General features: G+C 33.3%; 1 protein-coding gene across 1 annotated transcript in view; it reads right to left on the bottom strand.

Annotated features, from left to right (window-relative positions):
* The window catches only part of c12.2 (von Willebrand factor A domain-containing protein c12.2), a 59,979-nt gene that overhangs the window by 10,305 nt on the left and 26,864 nt on the right, over nucleotides 1–22,810 (bottom strand). Inside the window, exons 39-54 of the mRNA XM_080160031.1 lie at nucleotides 20,413–20,493; nucleotides 19,482–19,624; nucleotides 17,095–17,193; nucleotides 15,241–15,313; nucleotides 14,211–14,332; nucleotides 12,802–12,871; nucleotides 12,148–12,222; nucleotides 11,696–11,771; nucleotides 11,131–11,203; nucleotides 10,501–10,579; nucleotides 10,280–10,361; nucleotides 9,981–10,132; nucleotides 8,895–8,976; nucleotides 3,486–3,582; nucleotides 1,860–1,932; nucleotides 1,205–1,278 (exon numbers count right to left, since the gene is read on the bottom strand). Coding sequence (XP_080016157.1) covers nucleotides 1,205–1,278; nucleotides 1,860–1,932; nucleotides 3,486–3,582; nucleotides 8,895–8,976; nucleotides 9,981–10,132; nucleotides 10,280–10,361; nucleotides 10,501–10,579; nucleotides 11,131–11,203; nucleotides 11,696–11,771; nucleotides 12,148–12,222; nucleotides 12,802–12,871; nucleotides 14,211–14,332; nucleotides 15,241–15,313; nucleotides 17,095–17,193; nucleotides 19,482–19,624; nucleotides 20,413–20,493 — 1,451 coding nt within the window. The remainder of the gene's footprint in view (nucleotides 1–1,204; nucleotides 1,279–1,859; nucleotides 1,933–3,485; nucleotides 3,583–8,894; nucleotides 8,977–9,980; nucleotides 10,133–10,279; nucleotides 10,362–10,500; nucleotides 10,580–11,130; nucleotides 11,204–11,695; nucleotides 11,772–12,147; nucleotides 12,223–12,801; nucleotides 12,872–14,210; nucleotides 14,333–15,240; nucleotides 15,314–17,094; nucleotides 17,194–19,481; nucleotides 19,625–20,412; nucleotides 20,494–22,810) is intronic.

The raw sequence follows: 22,810 nt of genomic DNA on the forward strand, positions 1-22,810 counted from the left end.
GGAAAAAATATACATAATTAAATGAAAAAAGATATCAACAAGGATGTTGAAAAAAATCTATAAATAGCGAAGTACAAAAAAAAACACAGAACGGACAAACGGACAAATTGAGTAATAGAGCTAATTGTCATAACAAAGAAATAAAGAGAGATAATATGAAGGAAAAAAAAGTTTATGTCTTTTGAAACATCGCCGACAGAAAGACGGACAAAACAATGTATAGACTAGAAGCTATCTATCTTAAACAGCGGCCGAGAAAATTACATTTCCCTCCATAGCGGCGTCACGGACTGACGGACAGACAAAGTGAATTCTAGAGTAGCTTCGCTGCTATGAAAAAAGAAAGTAATCAAAGAATTTCCTGTAATATATTTCCAATTTCCTGAATATAAACGAGAGTTGTAATTCCTATATAGAATTATGGGAAAACAAGGACAGGTAATGGCCAGGGAGGAAGGGCGCTATAATTGGACTATAAATTATAGGGAAAATTTATACAAAATATAAAAACAGGAAAAAAGTCTAAAAAATACAATTTCTATACCTTTATAAGCTAGGTAATGATTAATGACACATAAACATTTTTTCCTGTGTCATTAGCTTCAAGTGTACTTATGCTGTTAAGTAAGAAGGGTTTGGCTCGACTTAGTAATCTAATAATATTTATGACTTACAATCTAAGGCTTTTTGTCTGTTGACTGCTTCTTAATCTATTCCCAATATTACAATACATACTGGGAGGGATGGGACATTGGATTGTAATTGCACTGGTATCTAAATTTTTTATAAACACGTTTTCTCATTAGTTGGCTTAAAAACATTGGATACTTTTATTTAATCTTAATTGGTTGGTTCAAACTAGAATTGTCCAAACATTTCAACCAATGATTGTAATACATAGAAAGAATAGTCAATCAATTTATCGTCTAATGTCATATCACTCAAGAACCCTGACTATATCCCATATAATGTCCCTGCGGAGTATCATCTTTGCTGTACAGAACAGTTATTCATCGTATCGTATCGGAGAGCCACAGGCCCTGGCTAACAAAAACTGGTATTAATCGTATGATCTCTATTTTAATTTTCGTAAAAAATAGTCTGTATTGCGATGCTATACATGATTTTTTTAGTATGAATGTGAAACGTTTCTTATCCACAGGATGTTAATCGGTTTCGATGCCATACTGGAAAAAAAGACTACCTGGTCGCCCCGTTTCTTGTAGATACTTCTCTCTCCCGTTAATCCATCAATCAATCTGTTATCATCCAATTCCCCTGGGAAATTAAGTTTTTATTTCGAAACTGGGCGCACAATTGGTTTTATACAATTGCTTTATAGGGTTACAATATGGAACAGTGAAGAAACGGCGGCGCAACCGCCGAAAACCGCCGAGAAATTGCAAAAAAAAATTCGGCGGGAAACGGCGGTTTTCGGCGGTTGCGCCGCTGTTTCTTCACAGTTCCATATTGTACCCCTATAAAGCAACTGTCATGCAAAATCTCAGACCTGTAACTCTTTTTTTAGTTGAGTTCCTTTGTTGACTTTTAGTTTTGGTTTCAAAAAGTGGCACATCCGCCTCCCCCCTTTTCATAAACTATTTCAAAATAAATTGCAGTTCTTTTTATTACCCTTTTTCCTTATCATAGCTTTCCTAACCAACAAAAAGGCATACACATAATGGATGAAGATGATACGTGGATAGTACGACAGGTTGATATGATAAAGGGGGTGGATTAGTTATTTTAGCCCGATGCAAGTTTTAATTTATTAGAGAACATGAAGATTCAAATATTAATAAATACTTTATTATGCACATACGATTTGTAGAGATAATTTGCTGGACATTTTTTTTAACCTGATGTTTGATTCTTAAGCCAGGTTCTGTCTTGTGATTTTGCCTGCAGACTCTGTAGAATTGTTCGCAATACCTGAAACAAAGTCTAGGTAACGTCCAGAAATTATGTCAAGACATGTAAACAGGTACAAGTCCCTGACATAATTTAATTATCAATTTCTCAGTCGCAATTCATTCACGCAACTTCCCCTTGGTTGTGTAAGAAGAGTGACAATTGGGTAGTTTGGATACCCAATAGTCTCGTACATAATATCAGTGCAACCATGAAGCTCCTCTGTAGAGAGCGTCAATAATTACGGTGACTTAATTTGGGACACCTGCCATACTCGGCGAGGGTGAGGTAACAAAGAGCAAGTCCCTTGAGACAGCGGGTCAAGTACTTGTACTTGAGCGTTGACCTTGAGCTGGCCCTGGTGCTAGCATACAAAAGTGTCTCTTCCCCCTCCATGACTACTTAGGTCCAAACACTAAGAAACTATGGCTACACACTGCACATTAATCTAAATAATCTTAATTTTGTTCAGCATAATTGGGGATGTACATTAAATTATCATCCATTGTCTTATCCCTTTAATCGACTAATTAAAACTTCTAAAATGATGAAAATACATACTATAATAAAAAAGATTTTATATTTCATACCATTAATAAAAAATCTATAATTGAAAAATAAATAAAAACTTGATAATAAAAAACAATGACTTTTAAAATAAAGAAAAGACATTAGATAATCTCTAATTAATTTAGACATAAAAGGTCTTTTGTTGTAACCTTTTGTATTAATCCCATAAAAGTAACTAACAATAGAAAATGTTCTTCTTTAACTAAATCAGGGAAAACAAACAATGGAGGCAGTTTCATTCAATACCGACAAGTAGGGCTCTTGTATCCTTTCTTTAGAATTAAATATTTATGTACATCCACTTTTTTGACAAGTTAAAAAGTAGAAAATTATATTTTGTCTTTTAACAAAATGTTCCTCCAAACTTGAACTTGCCTTTTATCTTAAAATAAAAATAACGTGCAGTTTACGGTAAAATGTTCCTGGTATCTAACGATTATCTCCAAAAATCTGTGAATTTTAAAGGCTACTAACTGCCAAACGGCAAAACTTACATATCATCTCCGCACAACGTGTTAAGTGGTATAAGAAGGCCTACAAATAATCTGGAATACCCAAGATCCAGTTATGCACAGGGAAAGCTTCACTGAAGAAAAATTGTCGATTAAAATGCGAGCATAATTTATATGATCCACCATTTGGCCGTCAGCAGCCTTTAAAGTTCATATATTTTTGAAGATAGTCGATACCAGGAACATTTTACCGTATACTGCACTTGACCCAACAAAACTATGTACTGTGCGTACAAATATGCGTCATATATTCTAGCATCTCAATCTTACCTGAATTTGTTTACTAACTCCAGCCTTGTACTGTGCGTACAAATATGTGTCATATTCTAGCATCTCAATCTTAACTGTATTTGTTTACTAACTCCAGTCTTGTACTGTGCGTACAATTGTGCATCATATTCTAGCATCGCAATCTTACCTGTATTTGTTTACTAACTCCAGCCTTGTACAGTGCGTACAAATATGTGTCATATTCTAGCATCTCAATCTTACCTGAATTTGTTTACTAACTCCAGCCTTGTACTGTGCGTACAATTGTGCGTCATATTCTGACATCTTTATTTCACGTAACCTTTCTTTGAAAGCTGATCTAAAAGTATTAAAAAATAAGTATTTAAAGAAAAAAAGATTTTTCTTGGTACCTAATAAATATATGTTTACAACTGAATTCTCAGGCTAGGAGAAATATATCTGAACAAGGATGACAACATCCATAAGTAGCGAAGCACAAAAATCGTAGATTGGAATACGTACAAGTAGATTTAAAAGGTATTTATTAAATCAAGAATAGATTTATTGGATAAAATAAACACGAAACCTTGTTTTATTTTGTATGATGACGATAGTCAAAGTAAAGTACATAAAAGATGCACATAACAATGCACATTGGGGCAAATCAACCAAAAAGGGGATTTAATTATTTAGTACCCTTAAAATTCATCTCACAAAAATTTCATTTTATACTTTTTTGTAGGTAATTTAACAACAAACAAATTTGCTTTTATGTTTTTTTCTGTCATTTGAAAGGAACATGGAGATAAAGGTCATTTTATGAAGGTAGATAGAAAATTACCAGATTAATCCCTCCCGAAAATAGCCCCCCCTTACCATATCCATCTATCTATCCATCAATCTATCCATATATCTATCCATATATCTATCCATCTATCTATCCATCTATCTATCCATCTATCTATCCATCTATCTATCCATCTATCTATCCATCTATCTATCCATCTATCTATCCATCTATCTATCCATCTATCTATCCATCTATCTATCCATCTATCTATCCATCTATCTATCCATCTATCTATCCATCTATCTATCCATCTATCTATCCATCTATCTATCCATCTATCTATCCATCTATCTATCCATCTATCTATCCATCTATTTATCCATCTATCTATCCATCTATCTATCCATCTATCTATCCATCTATCTATCCATCTATCTATCCATCTATCTATCCATCTATCTATCCATCTATCTATCCATCTATCTATCCATCTATATATCAATCCATCTATCTATCCATCAACTATTCATCTCTTTATCCATCAACTATCAATTTATCCATCCATCAATCTATCCCTCTATCTACCCATCCATCTATCTATCTGTCTATCCATTTACTTATCCATCTATCTATCTATATATCTATTCATCTACCTATTATTATGAAGGTAGATAGAAAATTACCAGATTAACCCCTCCCGAAAATAGTCCCCCCTTACCCTATCCATCTATCTATCCATCAATCTATCCATCTATCTATCCATCTATCCATATATCTATCCATCTGTCTATCCATCTGTCTATCCATCTATCTATCCATCTATCTATCCATCTATCTATCCATCTATCTATCCATCTATCTATCCATCTATCTATCCATTTATCTATCCATCTATCTATCCATCTATCTATCCATCTATCTATCCATCTATCTATCCATCTATCTATCCATCTATCTATCCATCTATCTATCCATCTATCTATCCATCTATCTATCCATCTATCTATCCATCTATCTATCCATCTATCTATCCATCTATCTATCCATCTATCTATCCATCTATCTATCCATCTATATATCCATCTATCTATCCATCTATCTATCCATCTATCTATCCATCTATCTATTCATCTATCTATCCATCTCTCTATCCATCTATATATCGATCCATTTATCTATCCATCAACTATTCATCTCTTTATCCATCAACTATCAATTTATCCATCCATCAATCTATCCCTCTATCTATCCATCCATCTATCCATCTGTCTATCCATTTACTTATCCATCTATCTATCCATATATCTATTCATCTACCTATCCATCTATCTATCCATCAACTATCTTGAATTTCGTGTTTAAAATGTCTAATTAGGGGTTTTGGTCATCAGAGCAATATGAGAATTTTTTAGTAGCGCAGCTACCCTATCACTAGCTTTTTGGGCCCTTTAAAGTGTAACTAGGTTAATTGTAGTCCGCAAAGTGTCAAATTTGGGGTCATGGAATTCATTTCAGTAGGAGGGGAGGGGATGGTGTAAATGGGGGTGGATGGGGATCCTTATTTTAGCAAGCTACAAGTTTCACTTTATTTTTATGTTTAATAAATCCATTATAAATGTGGGCATGATTAACATAAATTTTTATTAACTAATATCTATATTTATAATGATATTATGATTCTTGTTTACTGTTTATATGTATTTTAGCGGCTTTGCCCCTAGCCTCTAGGGGATTTGCCCCAAGAGGTAATTAAACAAGGATGACAACATCCATGAAAGAAGCGAAGCTCTGAAATGGAAGGACAAACGAACATTAACACTTGTGAAGTGTCAGAACTGAATATTAATGCATGTCTATACAAAATTGTAATTAAAACTGATTAAATATATGTTACTGTTTAAGGACATACTGACGTTTTTAGGACTTGATTATAGAGATGCTTCGCTTATAACAATAGACATTATTGAAATAGGAATCAGTATTCAAAAAATCAGATGAATAGGATATTTTTAACATTCAAAACCATTATTTGTTGTCAAAAAAGTAAAAATCAGCTTGTTATAAATGGATGTACGGACTTTCTGGTAACAATTATAGAGTTGCTGTGCTTTCTAAGTCGTACCTAACTGTTGTAGAAATCGGCATGAAAAGTTTGAGATCGATAGGACAATTCTAGCCTGTTCAAGTTAAGTAAAATAGCTAACTGTACCAGACGTACGGACGGACTGACCCTAATTATAGAAATAAGAAAAAATTGAGGGGGATTTTTATTTTTGAAAAAGATCTTTAATCAACCACAGGACCAGTAGATATATTCCCTGAAGAGTAGAATTCAATCAGTTTAGTGGTTAGCGAGATCTTAAGGGATGGGCGGACAGACAAACAGACATCAAGCTACTTTGTATTATATATTAACACCTAGGGATCTAAGGAACAAAACAATAACCGATTAATATGTACATCCCCAATATTGATACATATTTAATAAATACATATTTAATAAATTATATTACAAAATTATTTGTCTGTAGATGACAATTAGTGGTTGAAAAGTTTTGACACTCATCTTAATTAACCAACCAATAAAAAATCAATTAAATTTCCTGAAGTTCATATGCTAACGAATATAAAATTGTTATTATAAAACTTTGAAGTTTGGGGACTAGTGTAATTAACAGTCCCCTCCCTTTCTAAATAAAACTGCTGACTTTAAACATGAATACCCTGTAACTACATAATTTAAAAACAAAGCATTACCAATAGACAGATAGATAGACTACTTGCTAATTCCAATTTAGAATAATTATAAGAACCTCACGTTATTTGCATATTAACTTTATCTTTCCGCAGTGAGGTAGGGGACATTGGGCTGTTTATAACACTAGTCCCCAAAGTTTTACAGTTGTGTGTTCAAACGTTTTAACTACTAACTTTAATCTACACAAGGGGTAATTTTGTGTATTATCATTGGGGATGTACAACAATTTATTGACCTTTGTCTTATCCCTTTAGATCCCTGATATTTGTAATAATCTATAAAAACGATTATTTAGTTACATTAAAACATCAAACATAAAGAGGTTTAGATTTAGGTTTAGCCCCCCCCCCCCTCTCCTCCCCATCATTTAGTGCTATAGAACTTGAAAATATTTATTATTAACTTTAATTCTAAGTCAGAATAAATATTTCCCAATATGTCTATGTTTTTGTGTCTTTTATTTATTTGAATTATATCTTAAGTTTTGACTTTAAAAGCGCATTTAAACGCCTTTTCTTACAAGCTTTTCGTGCACCCACGTTCAGAAAACGGGCTAAAAACCCCTACGGGGGCGCGGGGGGGTAAATGAAACCAGTACTGGCGATTAAAATATGTCTTTGGGTAATCAAATATCGTTTTTTTAGCCGGCGACACCCGGCGAAAACATGTTTCCTCTCACTGTCTTCTTAAATGTTGATCAAAAAACAAACAAATAAAAACTAAAATCTTGACTTCAACTAGAATTATTTAGGACTAATTTCTTCAATTTGTGTTTTTTTCTTTTATACTGTCAAAATATATGTAATGCATGACTCATCAGAAGTTATTTTGTCTAATTACGTTAATTCTAAGAGATTTTATAATACTTTTAAAATTGTTGGTGAAACACAAAAAGTATGCCTTTTTCTGTAAGAAAATTTTTGCATTTCTTGACTTCCATGCATTAGAATGCTTACTTAAAAAGCGTATTTTTACGATTCCTTTGAAATCTGATGTACATTGGGTATGATAATACTCATAGAATGTTTAAAACTTGATTTGGGGGTGGTGAATTGTTGCCCCTTGTTGCCCCTATGTGCAATGGGAAAAATTATTTTGATACTGATATCCCAAAAAAGTTTGAAAATTGGATAAAAAAAACAAAGATATGGGGAAATATGTAAAACATATAAAAATAGCCAAAAACCTGATAAAAGGCAGTATGGCCGCTATGGTTGTTTTCTCAAAACCACAAAAAATTTAATTTTTACATCCTTAACTTAAAAAATTTGGAAAATCGGACCATATACACTGATGATATGGAGAAAAATGATAAAAATATAAAAAATAGCCTAAAACCTGCAAAAAGGCAGTCTGGTCATCATGGTTGTTTTCTTTGAAAGACGGGAAATTTAATTTTGATATTTATAACTGAAAAAATTTTTTTAATCGGACCATAAACACTGAAGATTTAGAGAAAAATGTGAAAAATATAAAAATAGCCTAAAACCTGCTAAAAAGGTAGTCTGGCCGTCATGGTTGTTTTCTTTAAAAGACGGGAAATTTAATTTTGATATCTGCAATTGAAAAAATTTTGAAAATCGAACCATAAACACTGAAGATATGGAGAAAATGTGAAAAATATGAAAATAGCCTAAAACCTGCTAAAAAGGTAGTCTGGCCGTCATGGTTGTTTTCTTTAAACGACGGGAAATTTAATTTTGATATCTATAACTGAAAAAATTTTGAAAATCGGACCATAAACACTGAAGATATGGAAAAAAATGTGAAAAATATAAAAATAGCCTAAAACCTGCTAAAAAGCGGTCCGACCGCCAATGATGTTTTATAGTCAATTGTGCTCCTTAATGATGGGAATGTTGTCAAAAAATTTTAGCATTCTATCTTTCATAGGAGCTGAGTAAATCCCATTTCCCCCATAGCGTTACGGACTGACGGACGGACTGACGGACGGACTGACGGACTGACGGACGGACGGACAAAGTGAATTATAGAGTAGCTTCGCTACTAAAAATGGTCTATAAAGCTATATTTAAATTGAGATGAAATTTTACTATTAAAAGCATAGACTAAAAATCTGACGGCGAAATTATGTTGCTAAATTTTTCAAAATCTGTTTTACCTATTCATATCTCTGGCTGCTTTCTTGATGTGGTCGGGCACAGCCGCCTTTTCAGCGTCTGACAGCTGGTGTACATTGTGTCCTTAAATAAAATAGCCTAAAACCATCTCGGGATCTATTTGAAGCTGCTCTAAAATGGAGAAGTTATAAAAATCTTCGGGAATAGTCCCTTTCGTAACATAAGGGGCGATTCGTCGTATTTTTAAAATGGCTTTTTATAGGTTATTTTAGGTTATATTGGGTTAGGTGATTGCCCCACAGGGTTAGGTAATTGGCCCCGCTGGGTTAGAGCTCCCCGCAGGGGGCTAGAAATAGGAGAAAAGCTTCTGTGAAAAATACGAAGAATCGCCCCATAAGGTGCGATGTTACGAAAGGGACTATATTCAAATCTTCAGCTAGAGACAAAAAAACCTTTGATATTTTTTATAATATTTGATAGGTATACTATGATTCAGTAAAATTTTACCTTTATTTACTGATCATGTTTCCCTTGTTTTTTAATATAAGATATTTTCCACCGAATTGTATCGATAGTATCTATTATCTATTAAACCTATCCAAATTAAAATTAATTCACCGGAATTTAGAAATAAAAATATTTTATAAATAAAACAGATTTTATATGTATAGAATGGTTATTTATCGCAGCTATTATAGACAGCTTTCCGCGGATATCAAAATAAAATATTACAAGATCAAATCTTCGGGGCTAACAAAACTGGTGTAAATCTTCTAATGCAGCGGATATCAAGCGGTTTCGAAGCCATGCTGGAAATGATATTGAGGTTTTATAGTCAATTTGACAAAAACAAAGCATTTAATTTTATAATTAGTAAAATCATATTTTGCAGGATTAGATGTTACAATGAAGAAAAAAGTATCCTCTTTATTTTTGCCAAATCTTTATTCTTGCTGGTATTCATTGGGGTAAAGAAAGGTTTGTTGATTATATTGTGTCAACTTGAACAATCGTGTAAAAATATTCCCTACGCAAGGACCTCCAAGCTTGGAGGTGCCAAAGGCTTTGCTACTTTTTAATACGTCAGTAGAAACGAAAGGCTTCGCCCATATCACATTAGTACAAACCTGCATCAAGTCTATAGGGGCCGCCCTTGCCACCCAGACCCGCCGTGTCTCTGCCCCCCGTGCCCCCGGCCCATGTGTTGCCCCCGACATGGGGTGCATTTTCTCCGTCAATCTTGCCGTGCTTGGGCCCATCCGTGTCTGCTCCGCTTGTTCTGGAAAATTAAAAGGTACTTTCACTCAAATATGTTTCTAGACCACTAAACCTCACAGACTAATTTTAAATTTTTAAAATAAATATTTTAACCCGACCGTGAGGGAAGAACCTCAACCCTCCTAATTGCCCCTACTTGTTTATATACCTGTCAATGGTAAGTTGTGTATCTGATTCAGCACCAACCATCCGTTGCCATTCGGACAAGGATCTTTCAAGATTTGCTACGCCTAAATATTAATAGAATTTCTGACTAAAATATATTTTATTTCTGACTAATACAGGCCACGCTTTCTAAGAGCACCAATTAGTATCATAAAAAAATATCAATGTTTAATCTAAAAGTTTCAAATTAATCGGACGCTTCACCTGTTTCCCAAAGGCGAACAGTGCCAGAGTTGTCGACAGTAACCAGACCATCGTTGGATGTCTCACAAACGCTCAATACCTTAAATAAGAAATTGTTATTGATTGCAGGGGGGTTGTCGGTTTAAGTCCCCCACTACAGCATTACAAATATGTGTTAATTTGAATTCAGCCCAAGGTTAAGTAATGGGGGTGTGAAATCAAATCTGATGTTTGATTATCCATCTGATATAATTTTATGAATCTTAAATAACCTTCCTTCGCATCCTTTATCTGTATCCCACTCCTATACAAGAAACGACATAGTATATCGTTAATGAGTTTATTATAGTTATGAAATTCTTAATTTTCTAAAAATAAGACAAGTTACGAAAGATCGGGAAAAATTATTAGAAAAATCTCCATGAAAAGAAAAAGTTTGGTAACTGATGGAACTAATAATGAGAAACTTATATCATAGTTATTTTTATTTTTAGATGATGTTTTGAAATCTTTTTAAGTTAACATAACATGTTTTTAACTTCTTTTCTTTTTAATAATTTTTTTTAATGATAAAAAATAAATATATGCTATATATAAGCCTCAGCCGTTTCTGATATTTAAAGTAGCATACAGTAAGACAAACTTATTTACCTTGTCAGGATAGGTTGCTTTGTACCACGCACTGTAACCAGAGGCCTGACTACTTTCTGGTACAGGTACATACCTGGACAATAGAGTTAATATAATAGATTAATAATTCAGATTTATATTATCACACTAGGAACTATAACCCATGGTAGGACTACTCTTTAGTGCACGAAAATACCTGGATAATAGAGCTAATAAAAATTATAATAGAGTATTCATTATTATACTAGGAATTATAACCAGAGGGCTGAATTATTTCTGGTACAGCAAAATACCTAGACAATTAAGCTAATATCATAGAGTATCAATTAAAATATAAGAAACTATAACCTACAGTTTTAATAGTTTGTGGTACATGAACATAATTGAATAATGGAGTTAGTATCATAAAGTAACAATCAGAATCATCTTATACTAGAAACAATAACAAATAATTTGATTAATCTATGTTACAGGAAAATTACTAGACATTAGAATTAATGTAAAATGATCATAATAGTGCTATCATTAGCATGCCATTAGATAAATATATAACTTATATAAAGAGAAGTTATTAGATAATCCATACCTGACTTTACCCGCCATAAGGTCAGTAACCTCTAGGAATGCAACTGTATTACCTAGCACCACATGATCAGCTATACCTGCAAGATAATCAATACTGTTAAAACTTGGTTGTAGTTCATATGGATAAAAATAGAAGTTAGATTAGACAATATATTCAATCTATACAAAGCTTGTTTCAGTAGTAGTACTAGTGACTGCACCCCTATCATCTATGGATTCCGTAATCTTATGTTAAGAGTTGGGAAGAAAAATAGCCAAATCATCCCAAGGCTTAAATCTAATAATAAAAATCCTAAAAACATCCCAATGCCTATGTAAAGCTTCCCTAAAAACAAGAACTCGTTATTTTCAGTAGTTGTCGAAATCTTAAGGTACAGACAAAAATATCTTTCTACTTTAGGTATATAAAAGGATTTTTAAATACAAAGAAAAGTAAAATAATGAAATGGTTACCTTCTTTCGGTACGTCTGCAGGCGGTACTGGTCGTACAATTTGACAGCTGTCGTTCAGGAATATGTAATCACGTCCTAGAAAATAATTTTTATATCCTCATATAAAACTAGCGGTTACGCGCCTAGAGGTCTCTAGGGGCACTTTAGGAGGGGAGAGTCGAATTACATGACCCAATTTATTATTTTAGATTTTAAAAGAAAAAGTAAATCTTTTTTGACGATTTCTCTTGGGAGGGTGGTGGTAACCTCCCCCAAAATAGTTATAAGCCTTCCTGGGAACTATGAGAAGCTACCCTGTTAAGGAAAACCCGATCGGTTCAGCGGTTACCGAGATCCTTCGGTAAAAACACACAAACACACAGACAAATAGACAAACAGTCAATCTTCCTGTTACTTTTGTATAAGGATTAACAGGATCTGTGTGTCTGTCTGTACCGAAGGATCTCGTTAACCGCTGTTCTGATATAGTTGTCCTTTACAATACAGCTTCTCATTGTTCCTGGGAAGGTTTATAAATATTCTGGGGGAGGGTACCACCACATTCCTGAGAGAAATCGTTCAATTAAAATGTGAAGGGGGGGGGGTGGGTCGATAAAGTAATATAAAGTAGCAGGCAAATATTTAAGAACGGTTTGAGTACCAAATTGCACTTACCCTTGTCCATGAACTTTTTGTTGTTGAAGTTTCCATGAGTTGCTTGCTTACTATTTGATTCTTCTGTTGACTATAATATCAAATTATGTCAGGGATATAGAGACGGGAAAATGAGCAATTAATGATATCTCCATTTTCTTCAAAACTAAAATTAATTCTAGACCAATTGCCCCATTCCTATATCCCTGAATTATGTAAAAAAAAATAACAGTTTTTCAAAGCAAAGCCTTTACTTTTAGGTTTGGTCAATAAATCATAAGATTGCTCTGGCAGTTAATTAAGGCAAGAGGAGTGCAGAATTTTGTTAGGATAGTGTTAAGGAGGTGAAAAAAGGGGGAGGAAAGCCTCCCAATTTTAGATTTTAAGGTGGTTTTTGACACCCTCCTTCGCACATTTTCAGAACCAACTTTTTATATCCTAATATCTTGATTTATAGAATGATGATTATTATTACAATTAGGTACAATGTACTTAATGAAGTATTAAATTTAGTAATCTTTGCTTTATAGATTTGGCATCCTTGTTTATAATTATCTAAAATATACCTACTTAATCTTATCTTAGAGCTTGTTAGTAAATTATTATCTTAGTATAAAAGGTTCAAATATGATATAATATAAAACTTTTTTTGTGGGAATCTTTTTGTATTGTTTCCTAATTAAAAAGGTCAATCTATTATCTAAATACTTAAAGATTTTTTATTGGTTAGTTTAATGTAAAGAATAGATTGATGTAAACAAGATTTCTTTCAAAATAATTAATAATGCGTTTCAGGTTCTTTTATACTTTTTTTTCTTTGTGTATTTTTCTTATATTATTTTTTTTTTTTTGGGGGGGGGGGAGTTATTATGTAATATGTAAGTAAAAGAAACTTATTCTTTTGTAAATTTGTTTTTTTTAACCAAAACTTACTTTACAAAGTCCCTAGAGGCTAGGGGCGAAGCCGCTAGTTTAATTAAAAAGTATTTAAATATATTCAAATTGCTTATGGAGATTACTTTTCAACGCTAAAAACTTTATTATACTCTCTTAACAAAAGTTAAATCTATAGAATAAAACAAAATTAAATTAGTTCAAAACATTATAAATAAAAAATTTAAAACTTGATCTACAGACTGGTTATAATCCAGCGGATATTATTCGGTTTCGAAGCCAATTTGGAATAGTTATTTTTCGCATCGTATCATAAACACTAAACAGCTTTCCGCGGATATAAAAAAAGGTACAATTATAAGATTAAAACCAGTTTTGATACCCCCGAGATGCCGAAACAGTTTTAAATATTTAAGATTTATTCGTAGAAAATACAATACACGATTTTTTAGCATGGCTTAGAATCAGTTCTAATCCAAAAGATAGGTAATAAACGTTTACGAAGCCAATTTAAAAAAATAATTTTAGCAATGTACCTGTTTTCTTGGCCAAGAGAGAACTTCATTTTCAGAGAATTCAAGTTCTGGAAATCCCATGGCAATGTTTGCATAGGAGTCAGGGGTAACAAACATTGTATTCGATACTGAGATCTTTTCACCTGACAACAAATATTAAGGAATTAAAGAACGTTTATGTAGTGGACAGATCTGAAACTTAGTAGCTACGCTGCTTTAGAAATCGTGATAATTAATTGTTGTAACTATGTTATTGTAATGAAGCCTATTTTTTAATTATTGACCGTTGTAGATGTAAGCCTTCCCTCCAAAATACATATAAAAGGTAAGGCACTTAAACCTATATATACACTTGTTGAATAACATAATCCTTGTTTGTTGATTTCAGAAGTTTGTCCACCGAACGTGTACCGCGTCTCCAACCCCCCCCCCCCCCCGCCCCCGGTACATAAGACTCAATTTAATAATGAAACCAGGGTCGGCAGCCAAAGCCACAGAGCACGCTCATTATTATTTGTAGATTTGACACTGCAGCCGCCAGTAATTTTTTGAACAATTTTCCGCAATGCAAGAAGCAGCGGCCGCCTCAATCTAATATTTTCTCATCTTTCCGAACAAATATAAATATGTATTATTAGAAACTTTCCCTATTTGCTTTATGGGCAAAATAACAGCTGCTTGGTGTTTCTGGAGTAAAATTAAGGGGGTGGTTTTTCTATGCTTGGTTGAAGTACTCTCACCCAAAGTAGATCAAAACCTTTTCATGTATATTTTTAATATTATATAGAATTAAAATACAAAATTACATAAAAATTACCTATTCATTTTATAGATTTGAAAATATTATCTCTAATAATTCAAATATCACATATATTATTATTTTTCAACTTGAACGTTCAAAACAAATAAAAATTTATTACCTAAACTTTTAATTGAAATCTGAGCCAAACAACTTTATGTTATGTAACTTTTATAGTATTATAAATTAATTTCTCATTATAAATATATTAAAAGTTGTCACAAACATATCATATGCAATAAATAATTTTACCTAGAGCCATAGAAAGTCCAAAATTTGAGAGTCCTCTTTTGTCCAAAGCTGTTATTTTATCAACATCAGTTGTCTTAAATATAATAAATTTATCAAAAACTCTATTTTAGGGGCACAGTTCATTACTGTAAAAATTAAATTTGAAATTTTTATTCTTGACTAGACCAATGATATCTAGCTAAACAAGATGTGTAGATTTCTTTCATGACAACCAGAAAATCCAGCAAATAATTTTTTTGAGAGAATGAAGATAAAATATTAAGTTGAAAGGAGGATGTGCACTAAAATGGTTTGGGCAGGGGGGGGGGGGGTGGTTTACTCGAGCACCCTTAGAGCTAGAGTGAGCTAATTTGGGGTTTAAACTTTTGTAGGGCCAAAGCTTTTTTAAAGAATATTGGTGACCGCCGCTACCGTCGAAATCTGGCGTTTTCCGCCACCGCCAATAATTTTTGTTTGCTTTTTTCGCCGAATTAGGCAATTTGAAATAATTTGAGGCCATGTTTTTTTTTCAAAAATTTTCCCTCTTAAAACTAACCCTGCTTGGTGACCGCCGTTCATCGCCGTTTTCCGCCACAGCCAAAACAACAACATAGTCTCAAATGATTCCAAATTGCATAATTCGGCGAGAAATGGAAAAAAAATTTGGCGGCGGCGGAAAAAACGGCGGCAGCGGCAGTGAACCCGCCGTTTTTTATATACTAATCTTTATTTACTGACCCACCAAACAAGGATTTGTTACAATATCTTCAAAAGCTCAGGAGAAGCACTAAATTTCAGATATACCTTGATAAACAAGAATTTGATAAAATTGACTAAGTTCCTCCGCAGGGTTAGTTTTAGGGGGAAACATTTTTGAAAAAAAAAACATGGTATCAAATGATTCAAAATTGCCTAATTCGGTGAGAAATGCAAATTTTTTTTGGCGGGATCGGCGGTCACCGATATTCTTAAAAGTAACCTTGGCCCTAAAGAAGCTTAAATCCTAAATTAGCTCACTCTAGCTCTAAGGGTTCTCGAGTTTTTAAGGTTTTTTTATCGTGATTGTGCGGGAACTCTTATAGAATGAAAATTGAAATTAAAATTTTCAAAATTATTTTTTTTTGATTTTCTGGTTGCCAGAAATGAAATCTACGCTTTTTGTTCAACTAAATGGCATTGTTCTATTTTAGATTAGGTTCCAAACTTAATTTTTGCAGTTATAAACTGTGGAGGAAATAGGACAAAAGAGCTCTTGAAGGAATCCATTTGTTTATATTTTCATATCAAATAATAAAAAGGTCGTCCTTTTCTAGGGAGTGTAGATGAATAGCCCCCTAGAATGGTGTATCCACCCTCCCATTGCCTCTGGTTGCAATAAACTAGTGATGGCAATCCGTCGAATGTTTGGGCCGGATTCGGATTCCGGATTCTAAAAGAATCCGCCAAAAAAAGTGGCGGATTCTTGCGGATTCCGGATTCTTATTTTTGGCGGATTCAGGATTCGGATTCCGGATTCTAGCAATATTTTAAAAGGATTTTTAAATTTTTTTTTTTAAATTAAGTGCTACATATGTCCTATTAATTAATGTTCTTGATGTTCTCTATAATTCATTTCCGAGAATCGAACCAGATTTTAAAAGATATTATATATAATGATGAAAATCTTTGCCTTCAAAGAGGAAAAGTTAAAAGAAAAAACTCAAGACGCTAATTTTAGCCTACCAAATAAGAATCCGGAATCCGCTATTAGAAACGGATTTCGGATCCGGATTCGGATTGCAAAATTGGCCAAAAATTGGGTGGATTCCGGATTCCGGATACGGATTGCCAACCCTAAATAAAACTATATGTTATTATGGTAGCACTGAAAAGTACCTGGTTTATAGGATTTAGAATATTTGGTAGAGGATCAGATTGTAATTCTTTCTTCAGCAGATACATGTTGCTGGAGGCACTTGGAATCGGGGCGGAATCCTGCAATATAACAGTGATAAAACAGTTTAATTTTTTTGCGGGGGGGGGGGGAGTTTCCCTCATATGACACCTGACTAAAATACAAATTTATTATTGGTTAAAGCATATTATTTATGTTTTTTAAACAGCATAAAATTTTTTTTTTAATGCTAATGTCTTTTTAATAGACCTTAATTTCACCCACATGCCATTTTTATTCCGAGCCATTGAAGAAAATAAGATACTTAATATAAATTTCTGTCAATGGTAAGTGGGTTTAATAAATCAACACTTTTGTTCCATTAAATAAAGAAGCATAGTTTATTTATTTACATAATATAATTGCAATGTACTTATTTTTCAACCTAAAAATAATAAGACGAAAAAACAGCGCACTTCTATCATTAGATAAAGAGACAAAAATTCTATAAACGAGAAACAGTTTGATAAATCAAATATAAAAACGGCCAAGATTTCACAAGGACAGTTAAATACATCGTATTACTTAATTCGATGCATAGACGTCGTTTTATCTCTATTTACTAAGAGTTATTTTCCAAAACTCCGAGGAAAGGACGGTTAAGATAAACAAATATTGTCTTGTTGTAGACCATAGATTTATTGGTTCTAGGGAGCATAAAAATGTGAAAAATAAAAAAATAATTCATTAAAAATGTAAGAACTAAGAAAATTCGGGACACAAAAACTATTTTAGTTTACAGAACAATTATTCCTGCCCTTATTTGTGTGGAACATCAAATAACAAAAGCAAGCAATTTTCTTCTCTCTAGAAGATATAAATGCATTGTCTAGCAACGAGAATAATAATGTCCAAAATTGGTACCGTTGGTTTTAATACCATTTGCTTAAATTTGATCTTTAACTATATAGATTCTATTCTCCAATTTAAGAAAATTACGTTTATATTAATTCAATGTTTGTATTTGAAGGCATTATGAAGGCTATTAGACTATATAGAAGGAGAAAGACTAGTATAATAATCGATATTATTACTTGGATGTTGCACCTGATTTTCATGTTCTCTAATTAAGTGGTACTCGCAGCTGGCTAAAATAACGAAAACCCCCTTTACCCCATTCCTTCCCAACTACTGGATGAACGAATTGTCCAATAAATATAATAGCACCTAAATTGACGACAAATTTTCAATATATCCACTAGGGTGGGTCCATTTCCTCCTTTTTTTAGATTTTACTGTTATCATAAGTTGGGGAAGTCATATATATGTATTAGGGTGGGTTCATATCGGAATTAGACAAAGCGGGGATATGCAACAGATAAAATTAACCTTAAAAACATTTCTGACCGAAAAAGAATTTTAAAAAATTGAGTTTTAGAACACGACCACTTAAAAATATAATTCATTACTTATTAGTATGCAAAGACGACATTCAAAATTTTTTTTGAATCAGAACTATTGCTTCATGGTGCTCCCTGGAAAGGCCTTGAGGAGCTGAATCAGGAACTTTTGTCCGTTTCAAAATATCTCGTTCCTAGCCTTAGAAATCACTAAAAAACCAAATTTTATTAAGGTTTATTGAGAATTGTCCAATTTGTAGAGGTTTTTTAGATTTTCTCAGGCTAGGAACGAGATTTTTTGAAACGGACAAAAGTTCCTGACTCAGCTCCTCAAGGCATTTCCAGGGAGCACCATGAAGTCATAGTTCTGATTCAATAAATTTTTGACTACCATTTACAAATAGCTATACAATTGAATGTCTGGTCGTCAGCGGTTTTAAGACTTAGGATAAATTTTAAATCATCCAGAGGTGTATCATATCTATATAAATTGAGTGCAGATCCCCGCTTTGGCCTCAGAAAAAAAATGTCCAAAATCGACCCACCCTAATATGTATGGTAAGCCCCATTCAAGTTTCAAAAGTGACTTGGCTCCTTTGGCTACCGGCGCGCGGGGGGTATAAAAAGTGCCCACCCCCTTATAAAACCAAAAATTTAAATTCCTTCAAACACAGGCATGTTGCATATCAAAATGACCGCATTGAAATGAATTAATATTTTTCAAAACGGTTTTCAGATCTGTAATTAGCATTTCAATGCAGTCATTTTGATATGCCCAGTAACCCTGCCAATGTCTACTAATGTGAAATTCCAAAATCGACCCACCCTAATATCCACATATATTCTAGTAGAATAGATTCTCTAGAAAAAAATAGGTTATGAAAATAATCATTTATTGTTAGGAAAAAGAGAAAATTCGTTCTCATAGAAAATTACCATTTACGGAGATCTCTGGGGGCCATTTTTTTGACTTTTTTTTATAAAGTTACCTGGTTTGGATTGTGTGTATCCTGTTGAACAACTACAAGATACTGGTGTTCAGATAAAGGATTGATTGTATCTATGTTGAATGGTAGTTCCATTGTATAGGCATCTCCATTCTCTAGGTCCAACAACCTGACAGTTTGGCCACCTGGCAACAAGTATGTGATTTTACAGGTATGTCTCAAAAAACGCCACCATCGAAAACGCCATTTACCAGTATTTATAACATCTCCTTAACCCCTAAGGTCTTCGAATGGAGGGATGGGGGAGTAAGAGTATAAAAGAAAATTTCTTCCATCCACTACTGAACTACCCCCTCCCCTCCCCACTAATTCTGGAGATTTTACCTCATACGGGCAAGATTGCTGTCTGTCCATGCCACTCTAACGTCTTGTCCAACAAACCAGAGCTGGATCTTTAAATCAATTTAGTGGTGAGCCAGATCGGGGTGCGCCGAATTTCAGCCAATCACAGCGTGGCATTTCATAAAATGCTGTGCTCTCATTGGTGGAAAGTTGGCTCAACCCGATCTGGCTCACCACTAAAATTATTTAAAGATCCAGCTCAGGATAACTATGGAGAGAAAAATTTCTCCATTTCTGTCAAAACACTCGGGATATAAGGTTAAGTAACACAAACAGTAATCAGACAACCAATCCTTTGATTGTAAGACCTTTGTCTAGAAATCCTAAGTGTGGGCCAAAGCATGTTAACCTACTATTAATATAAATATCATGCACCTAAAATAGCAGCGGTAGGAACCATTTTTAACTTCTTTAGTTATGACGTGGTGTTAAGCCGTGACTCAAACCTATCACCTCCCCGACAACGGGCTGATGAGCTACGTGTTGAGCCACGGTCGCGACTCGCGGTTATTCTGATGATGAGCGACAGACTTCCAACTAACCTAACCTAAATTGTTTTTGGAAATTTAACCTGGAGAAAAGAAGAGTAACTTGTTATCCGCGGCAAAATCCGGAACCATTCGTAAGTGTTCATGTGTCGATTCTGTCTTTCCTAAATAATGAAATTTGCTCTAATCCATGGGGTAAAGAAAAATACAAATTTTGTATATAATCCTGATCTATATACAATATACAAATGCATTCTAAGCAATCCTATAATATAAAGCAGTAGGTAAGGTTTGCTTGTCTGAAGTCAAAGATCTCTGAAAATATTGATTCGTAAGTCTGTACTTTTCAAGGAACCTATATATGTGTCTTCGGGTGGTTTTATACTTTCCCTACAGGCTAGGGGTGAAGCAACTAGTTAAAAAATAAAATAATTTCTTTTGCTAATAAATCTAGTTTATGCAGATATTGATTTTAGTACTCTGCTTAAAAACATTCTAACTCTACTTCAACATTTGATATTTATTTTATGTTTCTGGGGGGTTAAGAGAGATCAGTTGGGTAAGCCAAATGCCCTAACACTCAGGGGTAGCTATTCTAACCAACAATTCTACAAAAAAAATCACGAAACCTTATAAAGTATCTGGTGGTATATTTTGTTATTGTCATGAAACTGAAGAGGGGTGGGAAAGAAGGGGAGGAAAAGGGGAAGGGGGTTGTGGGGAAATTTTCATTTAGAGTTGTTTGTCAGAATATCATTCCATTGTCCTTGCCTAATACTAAAATGAAATTTGGATCATAGAAAGAAAACGAAGTAATGGATTTCGTCGTTTTTCACAGTAGGTTTTCTACTATTTCTAGGTACTGTAAAATAAAACGACGAAACCCGCTAATTAGTTTTCTTTCCATAATCCTGAAATTATACCCGGCGCGGAAAAGATATAACCAAGAATCCCATTTAAAATAAATAATTGGGGGCCCGGAAATGTCATTATGACTGCTAAGGAAAAAACAAAACATTCTTAATAATCCAGTTAAACTTTTTCCTGCATCTAATCATTATATATCAAAATATTTTCAACTTTAAATACACAAAAAAATCCATATGTCAAGAAATGAATTTTATGTAACTCGTATTTTTCATATTTCATTAATTCCAGATGAATATTTTTCTTAGTTAATTAAAACTTAAAAGTAATCTTAACTTATTAAAATTTGTAATTATATTTATGTATTTGTACTGTCAAAGTATCAAGGATCAAAATAATGAGTAGGTAAAGAATAATTTCTTAATTAAGGCTTTGTAACCGATTACTATTTGCTGGACTAAAACCGGTTCTCAGCCATACTGAAAAATCATGTATAGCATCGTATTAGACAATTTTTCGCGAATATTAAAATAAAACAAGAATGACAACATCCATAAAAGCGAAGCACTGAAACGGTAGGACAAACGGACATTAACACTTGTATAGTGTTAGAACTTAATTATCATAATATAAATTTATAAGAGTCAAAGCAAAATTGTAAGTAAATTTGTTGTAAAACTGATTGATACAGGATAATTTTTATGGACATACTTACATTTTTAGGGCTTGATTATAGAGTTGCTTCGCTTATTACATTATACTTTGTTGTCCCAGGAATCAATATACAAAAAATCAGATCAATCCGATAATTTGATCACATAAAAATTTGTTGTTAAAAAAGTAAAAAAATCAACATGTTTAAAATGGACGTACGGACATTTTGGTAATGATTATAGAGTTGCTACGCTTTCTAAATCGTACCTAACTACTAAAGGAATCACCATGCAAAATTTGAAATCGATAGGACAATTCTAACATGCCTAAATGAACGGAAAAAGCTATCCGTTACGGACGTTCGGACGTACGGACGGACCGACCCTAATTATAGAAAAGCTTCGCTTTTAATAATTATAGAAAAGCTTCGCTTTTAAAAATATATAATTAAAGCCAGTTTTGATAGTACGGGCCTTCGGCCCCTCGAGGCTTACATAACTAGTTGTAATTTTATAATTCTATAATACGATGCGATAATAGTTATTTCTCGCATCGTATTATAAACAGTTTTCCGCAGATATAGAATGTACCTCGGGGCTAAAAAAATTGGTTTTAATCTTATGATTGTACATTTTTACATTCGTGGAAAGCTGGATATAATACGATGCTAGACATAGTTTTTTCGTATGGATGAGAACCGGTTCCTATCCACCGGATTCGAATGAATAAGAGAAATAACTATACTTGACTTTTGACTTCTCTTTCTACTTTCTCTTAAAATTTGTAGATTTAAATAAAAAAGAAACACAAATTAGGTTGTTAGAGTTTTACCTACAGATACTATAAAAGACAAGTTTATTAGAAAAAAGCTTTGTACCTTCTTTAGTATTACTAAATGACGTCTAAAAAAACTGTAACATCACAAAAAAATGCACATTTCCATTTGCCGCGCGCTCTATA

This window comes from Acartia tonsa, chromosome 5, assembly GCF_053477335.1.
Source record: "Acartia tonsa isolate MP-2025a chromosome 5, ASM5347733v1, whole genome shotgun sequence".
Lineage (NCBI taxonomy): Eukaryota > Metazoa > Arthropoda > Copepoda > Calanoida > Acartiidae > Acartia > Acartia tonsa.